Raw genomic sequence first — 26,132 nt, 5'->3', positions numbered from 1 at the left:
CTGTACCACACAATGCTTGTTAGCTGAGCAACTCACCACGCTGGAGAAGATTCTCCAAAGTAATGGAATAAGCTGGGCTCCAGAATTAAAAACAGCACTGCCCTGGCTGGTATCAGTAAAATTCTCTAGCCCAAAGCAATATCAGAGACAGAAAGCTCTGTTTTTCACACGGTTAAAAATCCAACAAAACAGAGACATCCTGGGAATGGATCAACCAAGAAAGATTCAACTGCTAAATCCACCGATCAGCTCAAAAAAACCCCAAACCCAAAAAACAAACCCTAACAGAAACAACACAGAGCCCCCAGCACTAAGTCTTCTCCTTGTTTGCTTGTGCTGACAGGACAGTCATACAGAACCACAGAAGATCTCAAGTTGGAAGCACCACTGAGTCCAACTCCTTAATTACATTTCAGAAATCAAAATAAAGTTCTTTCCACATGAGTGTAACATTTGCTTTTAGGACTTCAAAGGTTTTCCTCTAGCTTGTAGGTTATTTTTCCAAGTTTTCTTCTTGACAAGTCATCTTTATCCACAGCTTTAATCATAAGTGCAGTTACACAGATAGACATGGAGGAAATTTATTGGCAAGGTTGTGGCTGGCTGTAGCACATCCCCAAAGCTTGTACCCTTATGCCAGCGCTTGTCACGGCACAGCAACCCAAGAAGGCCCAGCTGTCTTGTCAAAACCACCCAACAGAAGTCCACATCTCCTAACACAACTGCCTCTTGCAGCCCTGCCTTCTCTTCCTCCTTATCGCTGCATCAGGAACACCATGCCACTCCACAAGAAGCCTGACCTAACGGCCATTTACTACTTTGTTGCCCCGTGCTACTCTTCTGCTTCCTGTCCAGTTACAGGTATATCCCCAAGACCAACCCTGACTTCTCAGTAAACTTGGAGGAAGAAAACCTGAAGGCATCAAGTAGTCACAAAAGCCCTTCCCATTTGTAGAGAAATACCATAGCCTCCAAAAGTCACCTTTTTAAATATAAAAAACATTGGACAAATAGAGAATTTAATGAAATTAATTTTGTTGCTTATTAAATTTGCAATATTAAGATTGACAGATTTACTTTATACTGAAGTCTTTGGAGCATATTTTTGTTACACAACTTTCAAGTAAATGATAATTGAAAATCAGTAAAAGGGTGTAAAAATATCCCCCAAAGAACACCAAATAGATTTCAGAAATCAATGGTGCTCTGCCAGCATGTTTAACCTGCCAAAATGAAGTGTTAATCACAGAAATAAGATACCATATTACGTTTATAAACTAATGAAACTAGAAAAAGCAGCATGCGTGACACTATAATTAAACAGTTGGAACACATCCAAGCCTGTGTAAGTTGATAACCCTGGCACTGTCTCTGGCAGCAAAAAGGCAGGTCTGCAGTGAGTTGATATGGCCAGCACAGTTGTTAATTCAATAACAACCAATCTATAAACACTGCTAATTGCATATGTGAAAAACAGCGTGCACCTAGGTAGGTTTCATTCAAAAGAATTAAACACTTCATAATGTACTTCTGTAAAATAACTTGCAAAATCTCCATCTTATTCCCATTCTTAACTCTACCAGTCTGGCCTACTGCACTTACTTATTATCGACTTCTGCTGAAGAAACTCAAGGTACATTTCCTAAAGATTTTTTTTGAACTTCACACAATACAAAGCCATCAGTTATCCGCTTCAGGAAACAAGTAATCTAGCATTTCCAACCTCCAGACAGCAAGTTTTCCTAAATGTTGCAGAATGTTGCAATGTTACTGACTGAGTGCTTTTCAGATTTATTTTAATGCTGCTACTACAACAGAAATACAGAAGTACAAATGCTTTCACAGAATAATCAAATAAAACCCACCCTCACTATGAAGGAAAGAAACATCTCTCCTTTAAACCAGCATTGAGTCAAAGCAGGCCAGCACCTTACAACAAATGTGTTTTCAGCTCAGCTACTGAAGGCAACAACTGTCAACAAGTAATTTTTATAAACTCTCCTTTCTTCCCATTGTACTTTCCCCTCCCCCGGAAATCTGACACTATTAAATATTCACCATATCAAGAAACGTAAATTCTAAGAATAAAGTGCCTAGAAAATGGAAATAAAAACAAAGACATGGGAAAAGTCAGGGCAATTTTCCCTTTAAGAAAAGCAGGTGAATCACTTGATGTACTTGTGTTGATGTATGACCAAACTGTCCCAGTCCTGCAAACCTTGACCAGAATGACCTGGCCATGCAGCTGGACAGCTAGCCCCAGGGAGGTGAAAGGTATGTGAAATCTGAACATGCAACTGTCAACAGATTCGCATTTAAATAGTCCAAGTAGTGCAGGTATACCGGGCAAAGCATCATTTTATAGCTCATGATGACACTTGTGACCCACCTGTTTTAAAAACTCCCAGAGGCACAAGAACCATAGCTATCAGAGTCACAAAAAAAACGGAAGACAGACAGCACTTACTCAAACTGAAATGCCACAGACTCATCAGTACCTTCCCAGGGAAAAACAGCTGACAAAAGTTTACCTTCAACATCAACACTAAGGTAGTTGCGCACTTCATTCAAAATGAAGTTTATATCTTCTTCTGTTGGTATGGGATGGGAAGTGACATCAGTTGGGCTGTCTGTGGTCCCTGCAATAGTCATCTTCTCCCATGGCAGGAAGAAAATCACTCTACCATCACTGGTGGCTGGGTCAAGCAGACCCATATTATCAGGGCTGAAATAAAGAAGGGACATGGTTCAAAACAGGTCAGGCATATCCAGGGATTCTGGTTTTGCACACCTGGTACCCCAGATAAGGTATTAGAATATTACCTTTGTTCTTAGATCAAATTATTTAAAATAAATAAATAAATTTTTTTAAAAAAATCAGAGATTTCACATGTGGCCATGACCTGACTTTATATGGTAGTCCCAGAAGATCTGAGAGAAATAAGGCCCTTGAATGTGATGCTCAGATATTACTACAATTTGATTTCCTAAGCAAGCTAGTAGACCACAACCTTAAATCGAGCCATCAGGCCTTTGGCACGTCACATCTCCATTCACTCTGGAAAATCTTGCTCATTGCAATTTCAAATACAAACATTTGGAAATTTTAAAACAATTACTTGAAACTCATTAGAAATGAACAACTGCTTTTAATCAAAAAATGAACAATCGTCTATATTATGCCACAAAGGAAAGGGAAGGCTGAAACAGAATGCACATTAAAATGGAAGAAGTAAGCACAGAACCCCAGTACTGTTTTGATGCATCTAGGTATGTCACATGAAAATTTAAAGATTAAATATTATTAACCCAAGTTATCAATTATCTGCACCCTAAACAGAGGACAAAAGACATACATAATCCCAATGACTTCTACACCCTGTATTCACAAAGAATGTAGGGCAGGAGGGGGCGAGCGTTAGCAACGGACAGAAAAAGTAAAGAAAATAAGAGAACAGCAACAGTGAAATCATAAGCATTATGAGTACATTTGAACCCTAAACTTCCAGTGATACCACAGCCCGAGTTTGTTAACCACATGCCACTTCAACAGGGATGAGCACCCACAGACTCCTGAGGGATTCTGACCAAGAATTATACTCTGAATGCTCCCGGCTCTTGCATTCCTGAACGGGGAATCGTGTTTTGAGGAAAAAAAAGACAAAAGAGACACTAACTGGATACTGCTATTCAGAGATTTTTCATTTGTTTATGCCAGTACTACAAACAGAATGATTCAGTAAAATGAAAAAACTGCAATTCTTCGTACAGGAAATTTTAATTTATGTATCAATGTTTTCTGGTATAACATCAAAACCAAAAATAATCCTCAGGTACAAAACCGTTTATCTTCATGAATTATTAAATAGCTCTGCTTACATTTCAGAAAACAAAAGGCTTCTATAGACATTTCAAAGTAAACAGCTTTTATATATGAAAACATTTAAGTTGCCCCTTTTTTTGTTCATTTTCATTCAAAGGAAAGATGTGGACTTCCCTTTCAGGTGCTGGAAGTCCTTGTAAAAACATCTGCAGTCTGTTTAGCAGTCTTCAGGTTTTGCATCTATTTCTGATAATGGAAGGAGGCTATAGGAGGTACATGGAAGGAGGACGGGGGGGTATGTCGGTGGTGGTAAGGACCACCAGAGGGGAATAATTCAATGGACTCAAATAACTAGTAACAGAATAAGCTGAAGGCAGACAAAGACCTGCTTGGATATCAATTACCTATTCAAGAGAGCCACAAGCTGAATCACTGAATATTTTGTTTTTAGGAAGTCTGAACTGACTACTGAAGGTAAGTTTTCAATATCTGGAAAGGCTAGAAGAGAAGCTGAAAATTTTATACATAGCATGTATATTAGAACTTTTTAAAATGATATTTATAGACAGCTTAAGCATACAGTTGGAGAAGTACAATTTAATAGGGGAAGTCAACACAGATTTGTGAAAGGTAAATCGCGTCAGACAAATGATTACTTTTTAAAATGAAAAAGCTATTGATTTAGAGACAGAGAAAACTAGAGAATTAATATACAGTATCAGAATATTCAGAAAACTTAAAAAAAGTTGTACTTTGAGAAAATGTCTAATGTGATTTTGTAAAAGCTGTTAAAAATAAGGAAGAGAAACAAGTAAAGACTTAAAACTAAGTTTCACCGCAACACCTATGGACTGGAGTGTTTTCAATCAGATTACACAGCAAATGATAAGAAAGGATGAAACAGTTTTCCATGTGATGATTAACTTGCTGAATTAATGACTACCAGCTGTCCTGGTAAGCTCTCTCAATTTCCTATTACTATGCTTGTTTCATCTTATATAAATAACTGAAGAGCCACTAAAACTAATGAAAAATAAGGTGCTTCCCATCAAAAAGAAGCATCCTAATACCTAAATACTGGCTGTTCTGGAATGTCTCTAGAGTCATGCCACTACACACCAAGAATAATTCTGAAACAACAAATTTTTATAAGACATGAATTCTTATGATTACAGAATGGATGCGAGCTACAGCAATATCAGCCATTGCAAGATTTCTCTAGTAATTCTGAAAGACTATAAAGACTACTAACATGGGTAAGTTCAGGATTGTAAACTCTAATATGAGGTATAAATTAATGTCTTTACACGGAAATAGAGTAGCAAATGGTCTTGGAGTATAATAAGGATGGCTCTGAAGTGACTGTCAGCAAAACAAACATCAAGGTACCCAGCCTAACGATAAAGCAAGAGTATGGTATTTAAGAATTGACTGAAAACAACTACTTTTTAAAAAGCCTCCTTTCCTAAAAAGAAGTGCAGTTAAATTGGGCAATATATGTCGAACGTATGAGAAATCAGGAAGAAATCTTGGAAAGAGATGACTGAAGTATACATAGAACGTAAGAAGCTATAGACTACTGAACTAGACAAGATGATTCAGCTGAAGGACAGATCTGAACTCTTGAGCTTGAAGTCAGTACATGTTCATTCCTAGACATTAAATATGGCATTTTACAGAGCAGACCAGATACACGGAAACCTCTAGTTGAAGAAGCATTTGACCAAAGCACCACAAATGCAGTTAAAGAACGAAAAAGTATCTTTTCGTAGAGTAGAACTAAGGTTTAACACACAAGTTTACCTGGAATCTGGAATGCAGAGCAGAGAGGAAAATTCAAGACAGACATAAACCATCTGAAATTTGGCAGAAAGAAGGGGAAAAAAGTACTGCATTCATAGACGATTTCAGGCAGGAAGCCTATCTGAACAAATGCAGCCAAAATCCTGTCATTTTAGCAGATAACATACTTAAACAATAGGGAGTGAAAGAGACTTGCATAGCTACTAGAATAGACATGCACGTACTAAAAATAGAATTAATGAGAGGAGGAATAGTGGGACTATTAACGAAGAACCTAAATGAATAAGAAACCCATGGGAAACGAATGCATTAGGTTAGCATCAGTTTTACAAAACTTTAACTATGTTTATATATAAAAACCTCTACCTGTTAAAAAAATGTTCATTTGGGTAAGCATGGGCCAAAATTCTATAAAACATTTACCACAAGGCAAATGGACACACTGAAATTACAATCTTTGTTTGTTGAGGAATATTCCTTGGCACCAGGAGAAGACCTGATACAACTAAGATTAAATAACACAAGTATTTTCTATTTAGCAGACAGCTCCTTGGTTTAAGCTATCCCACCTCAAGGAAATTCAGTACAGTTTTATCTAATCAGCTGTTCTGTGGAGGCAGTATGTGGGTAGATACTATTTTACAAGAAAAGTAATGCCCACATGCTGACATACACAGGGGAACAAGGAGAACAAGAATTCTCTGTATTTCCAATTAAAATTATTAAGCTATTACAGAATAAATAAATTAGAGCCCTCATATATATCAAGCCATCTTCAACTTTGAATTTACAAAGTGAGTCAAAGTCTTAAACCTTTACATGTTTTTGCTGTAGGGCCATAAAATCAATCACACATGCCCTTCTCATAGTATATGAGCAAACCAGGATTACAACCCATTTCCCCACACTGCTAGTGCTTTACAGCTGCTATCAGGCCATTTTCCCATTTTTCATGTGGAAAGACACCAAAACCCAAAAACGGAACAGCATGCAAGAGTGATCTTACGCTAGGCCAAAACCACCTCGATTTTACAGTCTATGGTCATGCCCTGTTGGGACAGCTCCAGCAAAAGCCACCATGTTGTGCACTGGAAGTCTAAATTCATATTCACAGAGGAGTGCAATGATGATATGGAAGGCATTATTGTAAAGTGCACTGTATCAACAGAATTGGGATAAGTCTATAAATGTGAATTTCCATTAGGATGCTAATGACTTCAGAAACCAAAGGTAATATTTGAGTTTCAACTGACACGGCTTACGTGGTAGAAAGGGATTTGGTTCTGCACAGTAAATAAGGAAAGAGAGCGCTCTCAGAGTGCCACGGGAACCTCTTCTGCAACAAGGGCAGCAGAGGGAGGCAAGTCCTTTCCACCAAAACAACCATGGGTGTGTGTCCACCGCAGTGTCAGAATCTAATCCTGTTATTTTGAACTACTCATTACAGTGCTTACGCGCTGCATTCATACTTGCTACAAGTGGAGTCGTAATGTGGCAGGGTATAGTGGCAGAGTGTCATTGCACAGACAGCTTTGTATTTAATAGGACAAGAGTTTTTTTATGAAGGTGGCAACCCCTCCGGAAGGTTTCATATGCTTTTTTGTTTTCTTAAGGTGGGGGTGAACAAACAGTCAGCACACTCATCTCAAACTCATTATCAAAAAAGGTGCCTTTCACAAGTCTGTTGTAGATGCTTTGCCTAAACACCCTTCTGCTTCAGCACAAGTTCTGCCTTGGTGAGTTTTAACTAAGAACTACAAGACCTCAGCATTTTCTGAATATGTGAAACTGTTCTTCTAATAGGCACAGTGCCAGAATCCTCTTTTTAAAAATAAATAAATAAATAGATAAATAAATAAATAGAGAATTGTTCATCCAAAACTACCGTAAAACCCACAAATGCATCTCTGCAAGCTTATTTATTACAGGCACCGTCAGAGATTGTTACAAATGGTTTAGGCTTTGAATATCGTTACCTGTAATAACCAGGCATCACAATATGCACGCCTGCACTTGGCTGACAGATGTTTGGTACTTCCTGATCATCCATTTTGCGCACAGAGTCTGTGAAAGGTCCTGTAGCATTGATAACACATTTGGCTTTGACATCAAATTCCTGCCCTGTGAAAGAAAACAGTATCAATCACATACACCATTTGTTTTCCTGCTCACTGACACTCACTATTATTAATCTATCTACGAACTTAACCTACTGTAAAGTATATCGTGCTTGTCTGAACAGAACAGCTGGAATGGTTTTTAAAAATTAACAAAGCTTTCATGTAACACCAGATTTGAAAGAAAATGTTTTGCAGTGAAACACCATCTTATCTGTAAAGGCAGAAGAAGATAGACTGGGTGGGAGAAGTTCAGCTGAAATCTGCCTCTCAAACAAGAGATTTCAGTCTCAACCTGTAGACTCGGTAAATGGGATTATTACTGTACAGCACGTAGCATTTTACAATATCATCTTTGCTTGACAGAAGGGTTTGGATGTAAAGCTTAGTCTACTCTGCCAAAACACTAGGATTTGAGTGAAAAATCTGACAGAAGTTAAACATGATTGACACTAATGGTATGCCACTGCACTCTGGGAAGATGGCTCCTTTGTCGGTTCATTGATATTTACAAACAGCAGTGTTTCCCACTCCTCTCTTGTTTCGTTATCTCTGTGTTTCTCTAACGAAAAGAGTACGGTCTCCTCAAGGGCTGCACTTCCTATTCAGCTGTGGCACAGTACAACCCACCGCAGGTTGCTTCCACCCGCCGAGCAGGGTGATGCAGGTGGAAGGGCATGCAGTGCTGCACCGCTCGCCGACCGACCAGCGAAGGTGGGCAGGCGGCTGCCTTTGGGTCCCCGCGCTGCTGGGAAGGCACCCACCTGTTAGGACGTCCCTGCAGCGTACCCCACACACGCGCTCCTTCCCGCTGGCCGGGTCTGTCGTCTTGAGCAAGCGCAGCACTTCAGCGTAATTGGCCGTGGCAGCGCCGTACCTGGCAGCAGTGAGGGCGATGGCGAGGTTCATCCGTGCATCGTTGTGCTGTCCTGCAGCGGGGACGGGACCAGAGGAAGGACACCAGTCACCTCCAGCCATGGACTTGTGGTATGGAAGCGTGTCAGAACCGATCTGTCACATCTGTCCCTGTCACACTGAATAGGCGTGATGGCTGCTCGCATCTAACGAGAATTATTTAAAGATACATTCCCTCTGCTGTGCTGGAGCATCCGACCGCTGTATGGGAAGCAACACACCCCCTGCGTTACCCACACAGGCCTATGTAGCACCTGAGACTATGAGACCATACAACACGCCACAGCCTTTGCATGTTACGAAACTGAGAACTAGCACTCGATCGCCTGCAAATTAGGAGCAGACAAATCGCTTTTTTCTTTATCTCTTCCTACGCAATCATGCTGTAATTCCGTAACTGTATCTAAGCATTCGTTTGACAGTCCAACCAGTATTAATCAACAATTCCTACTAGCAAGTGTACCACACAACATTCAACATCCAAGAAACAACCTTCCAGAGACTGTGCCAAATTACCAGCTTCCTGTAACTTTTTTCTTGTATATGCATTTTAACTTCCCAACATAAAACATAAAAGCATCAAAAAAAGAGAAATAAGTAGACAAGAATTAATGAAGGATCCTTAACATATATCATTAAAGATTTATTACTGAAATTCCCTCGTTAAAGAAAACCAAGAGAGAGGCGGAGGGACCACGAGGGGAAGATGATTAATTACTCTGAAATACTGGCTTCACCTGAGACTTTTGCTATTTATTATTGCCACTGAAGTTAGAAGTCCTGGATGTTGGCTAGAAAGAATTACTATACATTGAAGGGGCCAGGCTCTGTGTGTCCTGAATAATTAATTTACAAGAGGGCTAAACTTCCTGAGGTACGGTTCACTTCCCCACGTGTTTGGACCACTTCTATCAAAGATAATACTGATAAAGTGATAAATTTGTAATAGATATTGTAGTTGATTTATGTTGCCGGCATTCCCAACATTTAGTATAAATGGTTTATGTAAAGTTTGGTCCTTCTGATTCTGCCTGTGCAATCTCAAACCACTGCGCAAATAATCTGTTCCTAGCTAAAAGGGCAAAGTTATAAAAATGGGATCAATGGCCTCAAAGGTGCCACCTCCCCTCCCCAAACTTCTCATTCTAACACAGCCGAGACCATACAGTGCAATCAGTCTTCAACTACAAGAAAAAAAAGTTATGCGAGGCGTACAGAAACAGTAACATGATAAAGCACCGATGAAGAAACAAATAGTAACTTCAATTCAACTAAGCAAACAATGCCCAGAATAAACTGCAAAAAAGAACAGCAGAACAACTGAGCAAGATGTCAAGAAAAGTTGGGGATGCTCCATCACACAAGATGCATAAGACTAAACAACCATCTGTCAGAAGTGGCAGGCAAATCATTAAATAAATGCATCAACATTTACGTTGCAGTAGCATCAGGGAATGGATAAAATGACCTCACGACAGTTACCTCAAACCTTAACGTTTTAGTGCAGGGTTGAGAGAATGTACATCTCATATACGGAGGGAGAAAAAAAGACAAAGAACAGTGACAAGCTGCATTACAGTAGCTGCTTCTATGTAAAGCAGAATACAGCACAGATTCTAAAGTAATCCAGGCCATGCTCCTCCAGCCTGAAGTCGAAGGCTTTTGGAAGTGCAGTGTTCCAAAGACACTCCTCTTTATCGTGGTGCTTGATTTGGGGGACCACCTGACCCACAGGATACTGCAAGTCTTGGCTTCACAGGACAAGAAACCCATCACAAACCAGCAATGCCACCCTCAAACAAGTGAGGTCTATGCATAAATGAAACCCTGAAGTACCCGTGTCTGTGTGGTAAGATTTATTTTTTTATTGTAGGAGGTCTACAAGGCCAAGAGGGTTTCCTTACTATTTCTTGATCCTCCATCAATATGTTTTTGCCATCTGTGCATAAAGTGGTACTCGATACAACTTGGTCATCTCTGGCTAATACAGGGTGTGGGTTCACCACACAAAAGCAGCACAATTTGCAGCATTAGCCAATATTAGTTTTGGTCTATAGGAAGTCTTACTGTTTAAATTTTGCAAGCTTGCCTCTTCCCAGTTTTGTGACTTATTTGGCCAGACCCAAAGCCATCCATAGAAGCCAATCAGCAGAATAAATCATGTAGAAACAGGTATAATTTCTAAAAAAAACCCCAAACATCTAAGTAACAATTGTTTATTAAGCTCCAAATCCAAGAGCTGCTCAGCATTTTCTTGAAACTCCTAACACTCATAATGTCAGTGAGCTAAGCGCATGTCTGGTGCATTTCAGGTTTTGGACCACTGTGTTCAAGAAAATGTTTTCAGGCTTCTCTGAAACTCTCATTTATTTTCCCCTCATTATTCTGATGTGAGAAATCCCTTGCTATTACTCAATTCTCAGCTGTCCAAAAAGAACTCTGAATGCCTATGTAATGTGTTTGCAGGGAGAGGACTGGGAAATAACCAGTTCCTGATTAACTACACATCTAGAAAAACCACTGGCTTCAGAGTGATGTGGTCTACAGTGTGGAATCCTAGAGTATTTCATAGTATAAACAGCAGAGATCTGTAGAGGTCTAGATTTGAAAGAAATGAAGAATGACTTACTGGCCCAGAAATTTATCATCTGTGGAGAATAATACTGCAACAGTTTGGTAGAGATGGGGTAACAGTACAAAAGTTTTTTTATACAGGAACAGCTATTTGGTTGTGTTGTGTTTTTTAAACCCTCCAACTCACATGTGCACATTTTCCCCCAGACAATTACATTAAGATCCTCCACTTTGTATGCAACTGTCATTTTTTCTCAAAGTCTGAAGAAGCAGTTGCTGTTCTTCCATGCACGCACCCCATCCTAAAGGTACCACAGTCAGATCGGTTCTTATTACAGCACTATTCACAGTTGACAAAGCATATTTTCTGCTGATTAAAAGCAACAGTCAGTATTTACATGTGTGCCAGTTTGGAATCAGGAATGTTTATTTCAAGGAGATTAGTATGTGTCCTGGTACTTAAATGATCCTTTCTGCTCTATAGAGAAATAGAAGGATGAAGCAAAGCAAAGATTCTGCATCTCAACCTTTCTGACTTTTCAGTTAAACACTATTCTCCCCACAGATCCTCCAAACCCAAAATAAAAGCATCTCCAAGCTTAGCTTCCTCCAGAACAGCCACGTAAAGCTTTCTGGACACGAGCACTATTACCATTTTCAGAAGATGCCCAGGGCACTCAAGGCTAGTTGTGTGATAAATAGCAAGGCAACCAAAAGCTCCTGTGGAAGGTCCTGAATTACCCACTCAGGACAGCTCTGCATCCATTGTCCTTCACAGCAGCCACTGGTGCTCCAAAGCAAAACAACAAAAATAATTACTCCCCCTTGCTACCAGCAGTAATCCCTCTATGATAACATGGGTTTCTTTCCCAAATTTTGTAAGTCAGAAAGTTATTTTATAACAGAATGGCTAAGCTAAATTAATTTGGCATCTTTTTTCCATAAATGAGTAAGCTCCTGCAGATCTCATAACTAACCTGTAGGCAATATAGTGAAATTATAATTATGACATTCACCAACAGCAGATGTTCATAAACACCCTGCCCTGGAGAGGTCACTGCTGCTTCAGTCCTGTTGCCCAAGGGCTAGTTTTCAAAGCACTTGTTTGTAGTATGCGTGTCAGTTGTCAGCTGGATGCATCTCAATGGTGGTGCGAAAGGCAGTCATACCTCAGCATCTTTGGAAGAAGCGTCCAAGAGCCAACTGATGGAACATGCTGAGTTTTCTTTACAACTTCTCCCACGACAGGTCTCAAAAATAAGAGGATGTTTAAACCCTTAGTTATTTCTAGCAAGAAAAATTGAAAGAATCATCCATCTCATTATTCATTATTGTCATCTGCTTGTAATAGAGTAACAATGGAGTAATACTTTGATTTGTATTAAGGGCAGTCAACCTAGCTTTTAATGAAATGCTGGCCTAAGTGCTTTCACTAAATTAACACTGAATCCTCTTTAAAAAATCCCTTATTCTTAGAAGGCATACTGCTGAAGACATTTAGGGTGCAAAGACATTTTGTGTAAGTGTGTCCTACATCATGGTGAAACCAACAGTGATGCCATTTGGTTTATAATTTCTTTTTTGTGTAATTTAGGAAAACTCTATTTTCATTCCTTAGTAGCAAATGTTGTACTTCTTCAAAGACGAACAGACAATGCTTCCGTTGGCACTAAAAGAATCCTCCCACAGAGTGCACATAGTGTACATTCAATTTTATTTTTATCAATGCTGAGCCACTGCCAGTAGTGGTAACAAAGCCCACAGACTGTAGAAATTTGTTTGTGACTGATGCAGTAGAGTTGTGTGAAAACCACAGTATTAATAAGGCACTCTGGTAGTTCTAGTATATTCTGTCCTGTGTCACGCTCTGACACCTATTATGCTTACACCAATTCCTGCTTTCTCTGTTGCAACTCTATTCAGTTGAAGATCAACAGCACAAAGTAGCCAGTGACTGTATCTTTTTTTAAAAAGCTGGAAGCTCTTTTAATCCTAAGAGGGTAGCTTTTGTTCATTATAACCTTTTTATGATATAAATATATATATATAAAAATAAATACATACTTATATTTATACTTCACTACTGAGTATACCTGCTGTGTGACAATTAGTCTTGAAATAATGCACGTAAGCAACTGCCACAAACATGGCTTTGGCTCCTACTGCAATGGCACAGCTGTAATATGTGGGTTTGCAAACTTCTTGCTTTAAAGAGCAGGTTGGTCCCTGCAACAGACATGAAAGCCTTCTCACCTTTCCACAATTCACAGTCTTTTCTGATTAGGCATATCTAGTTATTGCTGTGGAGGTCAAGTTTAATGGAGAGTTGGAAATTAGCCATGCAAAAAACTATATGACAGTCTTAATGAACATTCAAGAGGGCAGATCCTTCCATAGAACCACCTACCAGGCTTCTTTTGAAGGGAAAAATACATTAACAGAAATACTTGAATGATACAACTAGGCCCACAGTACGGTCACAATTCTATATCCCACATAATGCAGCCGTACAAATAAGCAGGTGTGGGGGTTTTGTCTTCTTTTAAAAAGCTGAGGGGATAAAGGCAAAACAAATACTTGCAAATTAATCTCTTGCATGTACGTTGCTCCTTTACTGACACCAGTGAGCTCCACTTACTTAGCTAGAATACTCAGCTGCAACTCATGAGGCAGTCACTTGGATTTGGAACATACCCAAAAACCTATCACCCAGCATCAAGACAAAGATATTACTGGATCACCTCAATAATGACACCCATTGTCCCCAAAAGCACGGATATCCTAAAAGCTATGTTAAAACTATATTTCTGTACCTGTACGTTATATTCTCACAGCAGCCTTGCACTAGATAATTGCATGCATATAGTGAAGAAAAGCAATGCACAAAGTCAAGCAATTTCACGTGCATGGAAGTTTTCTCGCTGTGTATATGCAAACTTTACCAAAACCCTACCAAGTTTAAGGCTAATGAGTGATAATTATACATCACTATAGATAACTAAGTTACCAGGACTACCCGTTATCCTCTAATTTTTAAATAAGTGCTTAATTGCATGAACAGTTTTATTACAAGCATTAAAACAGGAACTCAACATCTGTTGTACATATGGAAATCAGTTACATCCAAGTTTAGGCATTATGAATCAGCTGGAGTGACTCAAAATTGTTCCAGACTTCTCTGAGAAAGAAGTCAGCAAGTTCTTTTCCCCAAACATAAGTAGAGTAAGGTCAGAGGTAAACATCGAATTTGACTTGTGAGTCACAAGTCATTAAAAATGCCCTCAGACCTGAACTATTTCTTGCTCTCTGAATCACATGAAACTTAAGTCAAAAATTCACTGAAAACTAACAGACTTTCTAGGATACGTAGCAAGCACGCATTTGTTCTTGGACTGCTTCAGAGGGAAGAGCCTTCTGACTCAGTTAAATCAGTTCCATCACACCCACATATAACAACACAGCAATATCACACCAGACTGTTAATAAGTGTCATACAAATCATGTATAAATTGAATTCTGCTTTCCACAGTGATATCCGTGCTGCTGAAATATGGCCCAGCCAGGTGGGAAGAATGATACAGAGCTAAATATGCACTTTGCACCGGAAAGAACCACACACCCCACATATTTTAGGTCTTGAAGATCTGCCCTGAGATGCAGGTATTTTCAGCCCTCACTCTGTAGGAGCTTTAATGGAAAGGAAAGCCTTCTCACAGGTAAATTTATCGTAACATTCAAGCTCAGATTTGACACATCAAGTTTAAATAATCCAGTAGCAGTCATTTTAAATAATTTCTGCTTCCTCCATTTAGCACCATCTTAGGCCACAAGAAATAAACTTCCTTTTTCCTCCGAGCCATAGAGGTGAAGGGGTAACCATCAGCATCTGACTTCTAGGTTCTGCTCCTCAAGGGTCTGAAAGAACTAATGCCCATTTACCAGTAACAGCTACATTTATCAAACCTTAACACACACAGCTTGAGAGTACACTGCAGAGACCACCCAAGGTGCAATGTAACCATTATTTTACAAGACAAGCCTAGGGAACTTAAGAAAGTCAAGATTATATTCATCAACCAAGATTAAAGGAATGAAGGAACCTATGACCAAACAAATTGCATGTATGGATAAAAACAAGCAAGATCATAATGAAGATTAGGAAATGAAAGTATGATACATTCCAACTTACATACAGAATTATAAACAAACGAGTAACACAAGCAAGAGACTGGAAGTCCATAAAAGCTTTTAAAAAAAAACAAAACAAAACAAAAACTAAAAACCACAACACCCTGAGAATGTCTGTCTAATCAAGTCTACTGCCAAGTTACAGTACAGAAGCTAAAACTTGTACGGAAACTAAGATATCAGAATACAAAAATAAGCTGCAATATCCAGGCACATCAAGTGAGAGACAAAATTTGGAATTATTGTTCTGTGCTACTGCTTTATAATTATGTTGTTTCCCACTTCTTTTGTATCAGCCTTCAACTTGTCACTACAATCATATTGCAATGTCAGTGTAAGTAAAAGCACAGTGTTAAAATGAAACTAAACATTGTCACTGTCAGTTTATGGAAACCACGCTAAAATGTCACCGTGCACAACTGTCACAGCAGTTCTGCTGCGGCCATGCCACCGTGCCAGAAAGAAACGTGATGATGTCAACAGAGCTCACTGCGTACCCGCATGGCACAAGAGCTGACTAGTACTCCCAGCACTCACGTTAACAGCCTAAATTTGGGGCAAACTTAACTTTGAGGCAAAGTTTGCTTTGCACACCCCAGTAGCTATTTTTTAAGCCTAAACAAAGCAGCAATCGGTTTGTCAGCTATCACATGCTGTGTTCAGCAGGTGGGACACACATGAGACCGGCCAGGGGTGGGGGGGACCAGCCAGGGAGCAAGAAGTCACGGGAGGGCCAGAGTGCTGTGCCAGAGCTGGGCAGAGGCAGTGAAGCCGCCAAGGGCAGGGACGTGGCACACTGCAAGTGCCCGGGACAGGCAGGCAGGTGCCAGCTGGAAGGGATCTCCTGCACCAAGCGGAGAGCAGGCAGGGCTGCCACGGGGGGGGGATCCACCCCATCTGTTCAAATGCCGCTGCCTGATCAGATTCTCCCCTGAACCTAGAGAAACCCAGCGCGCAAATGGATACAGAAACAGGCTGGGCGAGGTGAACTCTGCTGATGGGAGCGGAGGAGCATGGCGAGGAAGATGAGCAACATGCACGTCCCCAGCCCTTCCCGAGGACCAGGGTTGCTCTGGACCCATTATGCTGACACAGGGACAGCCACCAGAGCAGGGGAAGAAGCAGCAAGACGTACAGGCATCCCATAATCTGTTTTCCTTCAACATACATATAACGATATCTACAATACGGAACCGTGTACATATTAACTAATGACCGACCATTAAGTTCACATAAAATGCACACATATAAATTACAGCAGAGTTACATGCTTCGATGGAGTCTTTCCCCTAAAAGCCACGACACACTGGGGAATGCTCAGATGTTTGTGGCACAATGTGCAAATAATGTCATTTTGCTCAGGAATAATCTTAAATCTTTTAGGTAACATGATCTGAAGAATTATTCCCCGTTCTCTTCTTAAGGGACACAAAACCCATCCTTTGCTTATATGAGCATTAAAAAAAGAAAAGAGAGGGGCACAGAATTCACTAGAATATTCATCATTTCCAACCTTAAACCCAGAGCGTACAAACAGACGAATCCAGCAAGTCAGAGAGCAAAGCCAATTTAATCTGTGGCTCCCCTGAGGTAAATGTAGTTCACAGTCCTGCCCCCACCCCAACCTCAGCCATAATCCCTGCTTCCTGGAGGTAAGAAAGCACTGGAGTGAGGAAAATTCTGCAGCAGGATATAATGATCCAAAATGACAGGGACAATAATGACAATGAATTTCATGTCTCCCAGTCATGAGCTGGGGATGCTTGACTGGGCTGACTTACACAATTAAATTGTTACAGGTACAGCAGGAGATGCAGTTATCATCTGCATGCTTTTGGGAAGGATGCCTCCAGCAAAAGGAAGAAGAGTGCTGCGGATGCACGGTCCCTTTTGTTCGGGGCAAACGGCTGCTCCTGCAGGGACGTTCATGTGGCTGCACCCTTTGACAGAGGCAAAACTGGGTTAAAGATGCAAGCCATTTTAGGCTATTGATTTTATCCCTTTTGAAAACAATAAAAAAGCTCTGACGGATAAAGCACAGTATGACTTGAGTCACCGTGCACTGAGAAACATTACAAGCCAGCAGAGACCCAACGGATTCTACCAGAGAGTTGGGAAGCACCGTTTATAACGGATCCCCACTAGTGTTCATACTAGTGCTGGCAAGAAAAAAATCCTACCACTTCCATCGCTTCAGCTGGAGACCTGCATTCCATTTTACATGCATTCCACTAGAGGAAGCCAGCGTTACCTTTACGAGCCCTCTCATAGCAGGCTGCCGGTTTTCTTCAGGATTTCACATACAACTCTATTATATAGAACATGGGACAAAATGTATTTGAAAGCAATGGGATATGGAGAATACGCATAGTATTTTCCAGGTTATACCTACGGTTAGTGTGCCTGCAAGGCTTCTCTCATTCATCCAGCTTCAGTTTTGAAATACCAAGAAATATGGTTAGCCGTGTATTTCACCTATAGAAAGTATTTTTAGTGACAAACTGTCAAAGAGTTTTTATATCCAGGGAGGGAAAAAAAGTCATACACTTGTCTGCATCTGTAATAGGGTAATACCCCTATTACAGCTCAACATTCGCAAAATATTAATTTGTCAAATATGAATTATAAAGCTATAACATTTCATAATTCAGGACACACTCAAACACTAGGAAAAATAGCTACAAGAGCCCAAATAAAAAAAAAGCATTTATTCCATTTTTGACAGCTTAATGAATGCCCTACTCTTTTGCATTGATTTTTGTGTGTATGTCCGTCTGTGTGTGTGCATGTGTGCCTGGGAAGGATTTCTCATGGGGTTTGCTGTAAACAAGGAAAGCTAAATCCTCTGCCAAAGCTTCCTTTTCTACCTTTAAATAACCTCCATATTAAAATATTTCAGGAGAGAATATATACAAAAATACTGAGAATGCAAAAAATAAACAAAAATTACTTATTCCAGCAAATATACTGGAAATTCGTAGAACAAGACATTAAGCAATCAAATACCCTGATGTGACAAAACAGTCACACAAGTGGTATATGTTATTCCTGCTTTCAGAAAATAGCAGTAAATTCAAAGAGCAGGGTCAACAAAGCCCAAAAATCTTAAATTCAGGACTGATTCCAGAACACAAATTTTCCTTACACACCTAAAGGCTCATCTTGCAAGGCAAAAATATGTTAACAAAGAGGTCTGCAAGCACCTGGAGATAGAAAAATAATGCATCCTAAAAATAATTGTGCCACTTAGAATTTCTAAACACTTTAAATTGAAATATTCTGGCCAGCTGGACCTCTGCTTTAATGTTTTTCCTAGTTCTTAACATAATGAACTATATATAATTTAAATGGAGATTAATTCTTCCATTTAAAGTGCTTTAAAATAATTCTGCCTATGATCTTGAGATCTCAGCCCAGCATCGCCATAGTGCCTCTTCTCCAGTCTTCCTTGAGCTACGTAAGTGGAACTGACAGATCACTGCTCAGATAGCAGCCACGTTCTTCCCCCAAAATGTTGCCTTTTTGCTATTCAGGAGTATCCTAATACCAACAAATGCTAAATGAAGTCTGACATGTACCCCTAAGAAACAAACTTGTAAGTTGTGGCTTCAAAGAAAACCTTGAATAAATAGGACACATTGTGTACACCCAGGCTAACATCCAACATATGCTTTAGTTTCCTGATGCCGAGACAGAGCAAGAATAGCCTCTGGTAAAGTCTGTGATTTGCTGTTGCTGGTACTTCCAACATTTATAATGTACTTTTCCCTCCCACCCACCCCCACCCCCCAAAAAAAAACCAAAACAATTTTAAAAATGTAATTAAGACAACCACAGCAACATTTCAGAACACAACATATTCATGAATAATGGATTATTTGACATGCCACTAGTTTGATCAACAATTACAAAACAAAACAAAAAGCTTTCCCGATCTTTCCTCTGCAAAAGAACGTTGTCACCAAAAAGTCACAACTGGACAGGTGGTTTTATCAAACAAAAACATTCATTATGTAGGTTACTTTTTTAATTCTTCCCTTTGGTGGTGGTGATCAACATGCCAGACAGCAAGATGCTGCTAGTAGGTGCTGTTAACAACTACAGATACAGGGAAAGTATGATAGAAATAGGCAAGAAAAAAAGATAAATCTACATTCAACTGCACATACACAATCAGTTAAGACACACCATTCTTAAAAGGCCAATTTATTTATTCATTATTTAGGGAAGACAGAGAAAGGATGGACAGAGAAGACACAGATATGACCTACTTTAAGACAGGTACAGATACACACACACACACATATATATATAAAATTTTGTCATTATTTAGTGGCTTTATTTTATGACTAATCCTTCTGAAAGAACTAAAAGGAGTTCAATTTGATCTTATCATCCCTTTCTCCTCTTTAAGGAGGATTTAAGTTCAATTCCCTTTCCCTTTTGTCCTCCATGTCTCCAAATTCAGGGCATGAAGGTATAATATTAAAGTATAATAATTTACAAGATCTAAACGGTGCTTGCTGAAACATTATGGCTTAAAACAAATTCACTGTGGACAGAACACAGTTAATTGACCACAATAAAATAACATGTTACAACACAGCATGAGTACACATACACCATGGGCCACAGGCTGACCTACAGAGAAGTCACTGCAGATAAAATTTAGTTCTGAAATGTAGCATGTTAAGAATTGATTTAACATTGTAGCTGGAAAGTTTTTATTCTGGATTAGGTACAGCCTCAAAGAACCCAAATGTACATTATGAACTCACGAATTTGATACTTTCCTTCAGAACTACTTTAGTCTTCTAGGAAAATGAGGTTTAGTGGAGCTTTGAGAATTTCTTTAATTTTTTCACTGCAAAACACCGTTTCTTTAAATTCTGCACTAAAAATGTGGATAACCAAGCTGTACTCTTACAAGGAAAGCAAAATAAGGCCAGATATACTGGCATGAATAAGTAGCTTCACTGGCAGCAAAACTTCAAAGTCTATTTTCGATATCTCTCATCAAATTAGTCCAAGAGTCCTGCTAGCATTGCAGTTACTCCTCTGAAGGAAAACTGTTAAGATGCTCTGTCAGCTACCTGATTTTATTGAGATTTGTATGAATAAACAGAACAATTACACAATCCTCTTTCTCTTTAAACTGTTCTTCAATAATCCTGTACGTTTCCTTTTTCTTTCTCTTTTTTTTTTACACTTCTTTGTGTCCAATATGCAGAGTGCAGGTTTGTCTCTTATTGCTTGGGAAGGCAACAAAACCATCAGAGACATCTCTCAGTCATCCAGAATTCTGCACTGTATTGCTACACAGATGTTTTCCACTAAAACTCCACATGGTTATCTTCATGCTGAATTTTTAGGTTTATTATAACACTGTTTAAAATAATTACTCAGCCAAGAAACCTGAAAACTAATGTTAAGGCTATCTTGTAAATGTGTATCTTTGGAATGCTGGGGTAGTAAATAGCTATGATACATCCAAACTATTTATTTAATCAGAAAAACTTCAATAGATTATAAATAGATTTCAAGTTATAGTGCTCTTATGAGAAGTGTAATTACAGTTAAGAGAACCACTTCGTCGTTCTTGTATGCTCCTGGGATCCCTTAAAACAGTCTAAGGGATAGCTTATGATAATGAAAAAATAAATCTGAATTACTTCTATGCATGCTATTTACAGCAGCTCTTGTTACAGTATACAAAAATACCACATAATCCCACAACAAATTTGCTTCTAAATAACCTCTTATTTCCTCTAGACCTTAAAAATAAGATAGAAAAGATGCAGTCTCCATCAGAGATAAGTAAAAATCAAGTCCATCCTTTAAATCTTACCCTATCCCCAAATAAGAACCTACACATATATATTCCTGCACATATATATACAGGGGGTTTTTGTCATTCTGTGGGCTCTGTATGAGCAACCTGCAATTATCAACACATGCTTTTGCCAGAAGCCTCATAAATACTAACTCCAGTGTGTTTTGAGAGTCCCTCCTACTTCTTCCCAGTACAAAAGCCCCTATTGATAAGCTGATGAATAGTGTAAATGCAGTTCTAAAAAGGGAAAAGAACTACCTTTACAATCAATTTTGTGTGAAGACCTTTCTGGCTGCCAAAAGGTCAGAAACTACATCTTCAGGTAAAAACTAACTAGAACTGCACCACTACTGAAGTAAATCAGTATTTAAGCTATTTATTCTATGGAGGGCTCCTCCAAGCCTGCAAAGAATCTACGGCTTTTTGCCCTATCCTGAACATATTTGACATTTTGATATTACCTAGCTGGCCCCATTACCAAGAAAGTTTTACCAAACTTTCAGTCTTGGAAGGGAAGTGGAAGGGGGCTGGAGAAGGAGGAATACCAATCTAATTGAAACCACATTGTGAAACAGCGTACAACTCTGCTGCAAAGAAAAGGTATCCCATCTTCCAGGTCTGCCAACATAACCAGGTGGATCAAGAAAGCCATTATGACAGTACACCCTGGAACTCCAGCTTAAGCAGTGGACTTTCCAGCATTTAGATTTTGTACAAGTTCAGTATTTTTTAAATACTGTTTGGGGATAGGACTTGCATGACATTAGAAAGTACTGAGATACAGCAGTTTGGATAAAGCTCAAGGCACCTGCACATCAACACGAGCACTAATGTTCTGGACAAGCAAAGTTTCTGTCAAGTAAGCCAACTAAACCTTCACCAATTCTGCTTCAGACTGCCTTGTGTATCTGTAGAGTCTGAAGGGACAGAGTTAAATCCTTTGCTTGGCAGACCCACTGCAGCACGAACCTGTTGCTATACAGCTATGTTAGAGACTTATTACCAGACTTATTTCACAGAACAAGGCAAAAAGGCTTATCCATTCTTGCATTACAAACAAGAGTGACGCTCTTTCCTAACATGAATACACATGAACACTTTTGAACATGAAAATTGCTATTTCTAGATGACTGCAATGAGTTCTATTAAATCATCATTTTATTTTGAATGAGCATCAGAAGACTTGCAGAAAGCATCTTTATTTTCTCCCACTCAGACACTGAATTTGTGTAAGCGTTATACACAAACATACCTAAAACTAGCTGATATAATAGATTAAATAACTTGTGCTGGAGGCGTATTTCCTCTCATGAATTTATAAGCCTTAATTTAAAGGGGTTTTAACAAAACCATTCATATCTTATATCAGTCTCTAGTATCTGATTATAATTACAATGAACGCTGTCTTTGCAGAGCAACCAATTTTACTGGTGATACAACAAGTAATTGATCCAGGCAGGCCTCATCCAAGCCAGTGCAAGAACCACAACCAGCAGCCAGATCAGCTAGATAGGTCTTAAGTTATTTGCATAGTCAAAGTGCTACAGCAAACCATTTAACATTACCAGAATGATCACATTTTCTTGACTTACAATACCTCAGAAGTGTTCAGTCGAAGGAAGTATATAGCAAAAACACGCACAGCTGGAAAGTTGTAGGGAATCACCAGAACATTAGAACGCTTTCACGTATCACTATACCTACTAGCCAAGAAAACTAATATATTCTCTCTTATGTCCAGTAAGTTACTGTTGTGAAAAACACAACTTAGCTACCAAATTAATGCTTAAGAGGCAAGCTAAATACTTCCAAGTTGTTGTTCTTCCCTTTAGAAAGTCTATGTACGTGACCTATAATTGCATACTTGTGTTTCTCCCCAACTCAAAACACAGCACCACATAATAATGAAAACACAGAAAGGCAACATACCATCGTAGTAGACAATAGCTCCAACAAGCTCATCTTTGCGTAGCATTGGAAAGAGCTCCAAGGCTCTTGACTTGCTAAGGACATAACTGCTTCTCAGACACTGACTTCCTGCCACGAGGTCATAAAGTTTTATTCCAAGCCAGTAGTATGGCAACTGCCACCATCTGCAAGAAAAAAAAAATCCCCAGGAAATGAAATAAATAAATGCAAAAGTGTATGCACACAATGTTATAGTAATATAGAACATGGTAAGTAACACAGCATGTAGTATTACACTAGTTTTACTTTGTACCATCACTTAAGTTCATGGTATCACAACAGAATGCAAATACGCAAGAACTTATCTATTGTTCACTACTGTTTTCAACTGATCTACTCACTGCAGTTAGTCAAGCAGATTCAAGGCTTTATTTATTCTAGAATTAGGATCACAAACCTGCTTTTTTTACTACAGTGTAAAGTGAGATATTAAAGCTATGTATTAAGGGAAGAGCCAGGCTGCATGTGCAAGCTGAAAGGGTTCCTCAAATGCACACCTTGACTAATGCCTCCTGCACAAACAGGACCAAATAAATGCAACTGGCCGCTGACCTACACGAGCTCCACCTATTACAAGCCCCTTCTACTAAGACAGGAATAAAGCCATACATTAAGATCTGCTCTAAGTAGCCTGTTACAGTGAGAAACTGTTCCAAATCACTTACAGTCTCTTAGATGAGAAGCATCAGCACTAAACTGTCATGTGCTGTGAAAGGCAAGTGCACTGAATTACTGCACTGAACAGGGATGGTTGCATGGACTAAATGTCACATTGCTAAGAACACTATGATAGCATGTTGAAGACATGGACGTAGTGAAAAGAATATCAAATAATGTGCTGGGAATGAGAGTTCATTCCAGCTGCAAACTCCCCTCCTCCCCGCTATTGGGGTGGTCAAAATGCACTGAACTGGTGAAGTCCATGACGAGCTCCTAGCCAGCAGTGATAACTGGTTGGTGCCACAGAAGAATTTCATGGTCCTACAATATGACATCATCTCACCTGCTGGAGGACAAAGCTTATGACAGGTTTAATGACATGCTTGGAAAAAGGCACCTGCAAACTCTCCAGGGAAACAGCTTGCTTGTCAAGAACAACGCTAAAGGAGAGATACTATAGCAAAGCTTACTTGTAAACAGGCAGCATTATTGGCAAAGGAGCCGAGAGGTGAGGAGCAATTTCAAGCAGATTTGCACGCTCCTCAAGTGCTTCTTTCACCATCTTGTACTGAAAAACAGAAGTGTACATGTGGATCCCACGTTACTCAATTTTGTCTCCATGTGCAACATTTAATAAGAAATGGTTTATCAAAGCAAATATCTTGCATAACTTTTACTATTCTTTCAGAAACACACAAAGATTTGCTGAAAAACTCAAAAGTTAAGGAAAACATTTCCCAAGAAAATGAGGTTTTGCTAGTTTCATTTTGGCAGGTCAGCAGAATAATTTTTAATTTGAGTGTAAAGCGCAATAATCCTAACTATGGGCAGGAGGCACTTGAAGTTTAGAACTCATCCCACGGTATACCTTCTGTGCCAGTTCCCACAATTAAATCCCATACTAACTCTGAGCTGCAAATGTAGAAGTGTTCTTCTCCAACTCCATCAATATGAATCAATATGAAGTTGTTCTTTGGCAAAAAAAGCTTGATTTCTGTAGCTGGATAACTACAAGTTTTACATATTTTTCCCTGAGAAGTCATCATTTCTACAGCAGTATTACAACCATTAAAATATACTTGAAGTTAGAGAGGTTGCAATGAGAAGACAAATCAATTTCACAAAACAAGAGTATCAGCTTCCTCCGACACAAAAATACATGAAAGCATTTCTATATAATCACTCATTTACCATATTTTCTTTCCTCATTCTACAATAAACAGGACAACCACCCACTCCTCCAAATTCGGTTCATGACTGGTAGGAAGCCCTTTTTATTCTGAAATCAGCCCTGTCTCCGCCTTCCTTCCCCAGAACATACACAGTCTATAAAGTATGGCAATTGTATTGCCCATACAACAATTTAGCAAAAGGCAGGAGCACTGATTTCCATATCCTAGAAAGCTCAAAGGGAGAAGATGCTTTTTCTATGTACAGCAGCTTTGAAATACAACAGTCAAGTATTGAAAAAATAAAAAGGAGACTTGGATATAATTGGGATAGGGGAAGTGTCTACTAGCAATTTTTGCTTAACAACCAGCATAAACAATTACCTGCTCAAAATCCAACTTCATGATGGCCTTCTGAAGATATCTCACTCCACCATGGATCAATTTAGTACTCCTGCTGCTGGTCCCTGATGAGAAATCACCTCTTTCCAGAAGGGCTGTTTTTAGTCCTGTGTTACCAGAAAACCAAATTAACTTCTTAAATTACACAATTTGTATGTAATTCATTAAAGACACTTCTCTAGGGTAGAGACAATCACAAGAAAAATTACTCTGTACATGGATAAATTTGTATTCAAAGTGTAGTGCACTGTCTATATTGTAATGAAAAATTTTAGCTTCCTTCCTAAGGGAAAAGTCAAAACAGAACTTAAACAGAAGCACATTAAAACCTGGATATTTCACAATAGAAAGGCATTACAGTACATTATAGGGGCCATGCTCCCTCAAGCAAATTATAGTTCGTATTCATGGCAAGAACAGAATATTTTCATGAATACTTTTAACTCTTTGCAGCAGAGAGCTCTAAATCTATCACACTAATGATTTAAACAGCATACCAGAGAGGCAGACAACTGGCATCTTTCTCTGCTTACGAGGTACCCAAAACTAAAGGAGAGCCAGCCATGTGCATGCTCACCACTCAGGGACAGCTCACCGGAGAACATGATGCACACGTATACAGAATTCTGCCATATACATGAAATAGGTTTGATGAGGCTTAATACAAAATATTGTAGCTT

General features: G+C 39.2%; 1 protein-coding gene across 4 annotated transcripts in view; it reads right to left on the bottom strand.

Moving 5' to 3' along the window:
• The window catches only part of GPD2 (glycerol-3-phosphate dehydrogenase 2), an 86,953-nt gene that overhangs the window by 11,836 nt on the left and 48,985 nt on the right, over nt 1-26,132 (bottom strand). For all 4 annotated transcript variants that reach the window (XM_080399288.1, XM_080399287.1, XM_080399286.1 and 1 more), the window contains 6 exons: nt 25,435-25,559; nt 24,352-24,449; nt 23,183-23,346; nt 8,508-8,672; nt 7,603-7,747; nt 2,532-2,725 (listed from right to left, as the gene is read on the bottom strand). In XM_080399288.1, coding sequence (XP_080255414.1) covers nt 2,532-2,725; nt 7,603-7,747; nt 8,508-8,672; nt 23,183-23,346; nt 24,352-24,449; nt 25,435-25,559 — 891 coding nt within the window. The remainder of the gene's footprint in view (nt 1-2,531; nt 2,726-7,602; nt 7,748-8,507; nt 8,673-23,182; nt 23,347-24,351; nt 24,450-25,434; nt 25,560-26,132) is intronic.

The sequence above is a fragment of the Falco punctatus genome (assembly GCF_963210335.1).
Source record: "Falco punctatus genome assembly, chromosome: 8".
In the NCBI taxonomy this organism is placed as follows: domain Eukaryota; kingdom Metazoa; phylum Chordata; class Aves; order Falconiformes; family Falconidae; genus Falco; species Falco punctatus.
This window is presented reverse-complemented; position numbering and strand designations above follow the sequence as displayed.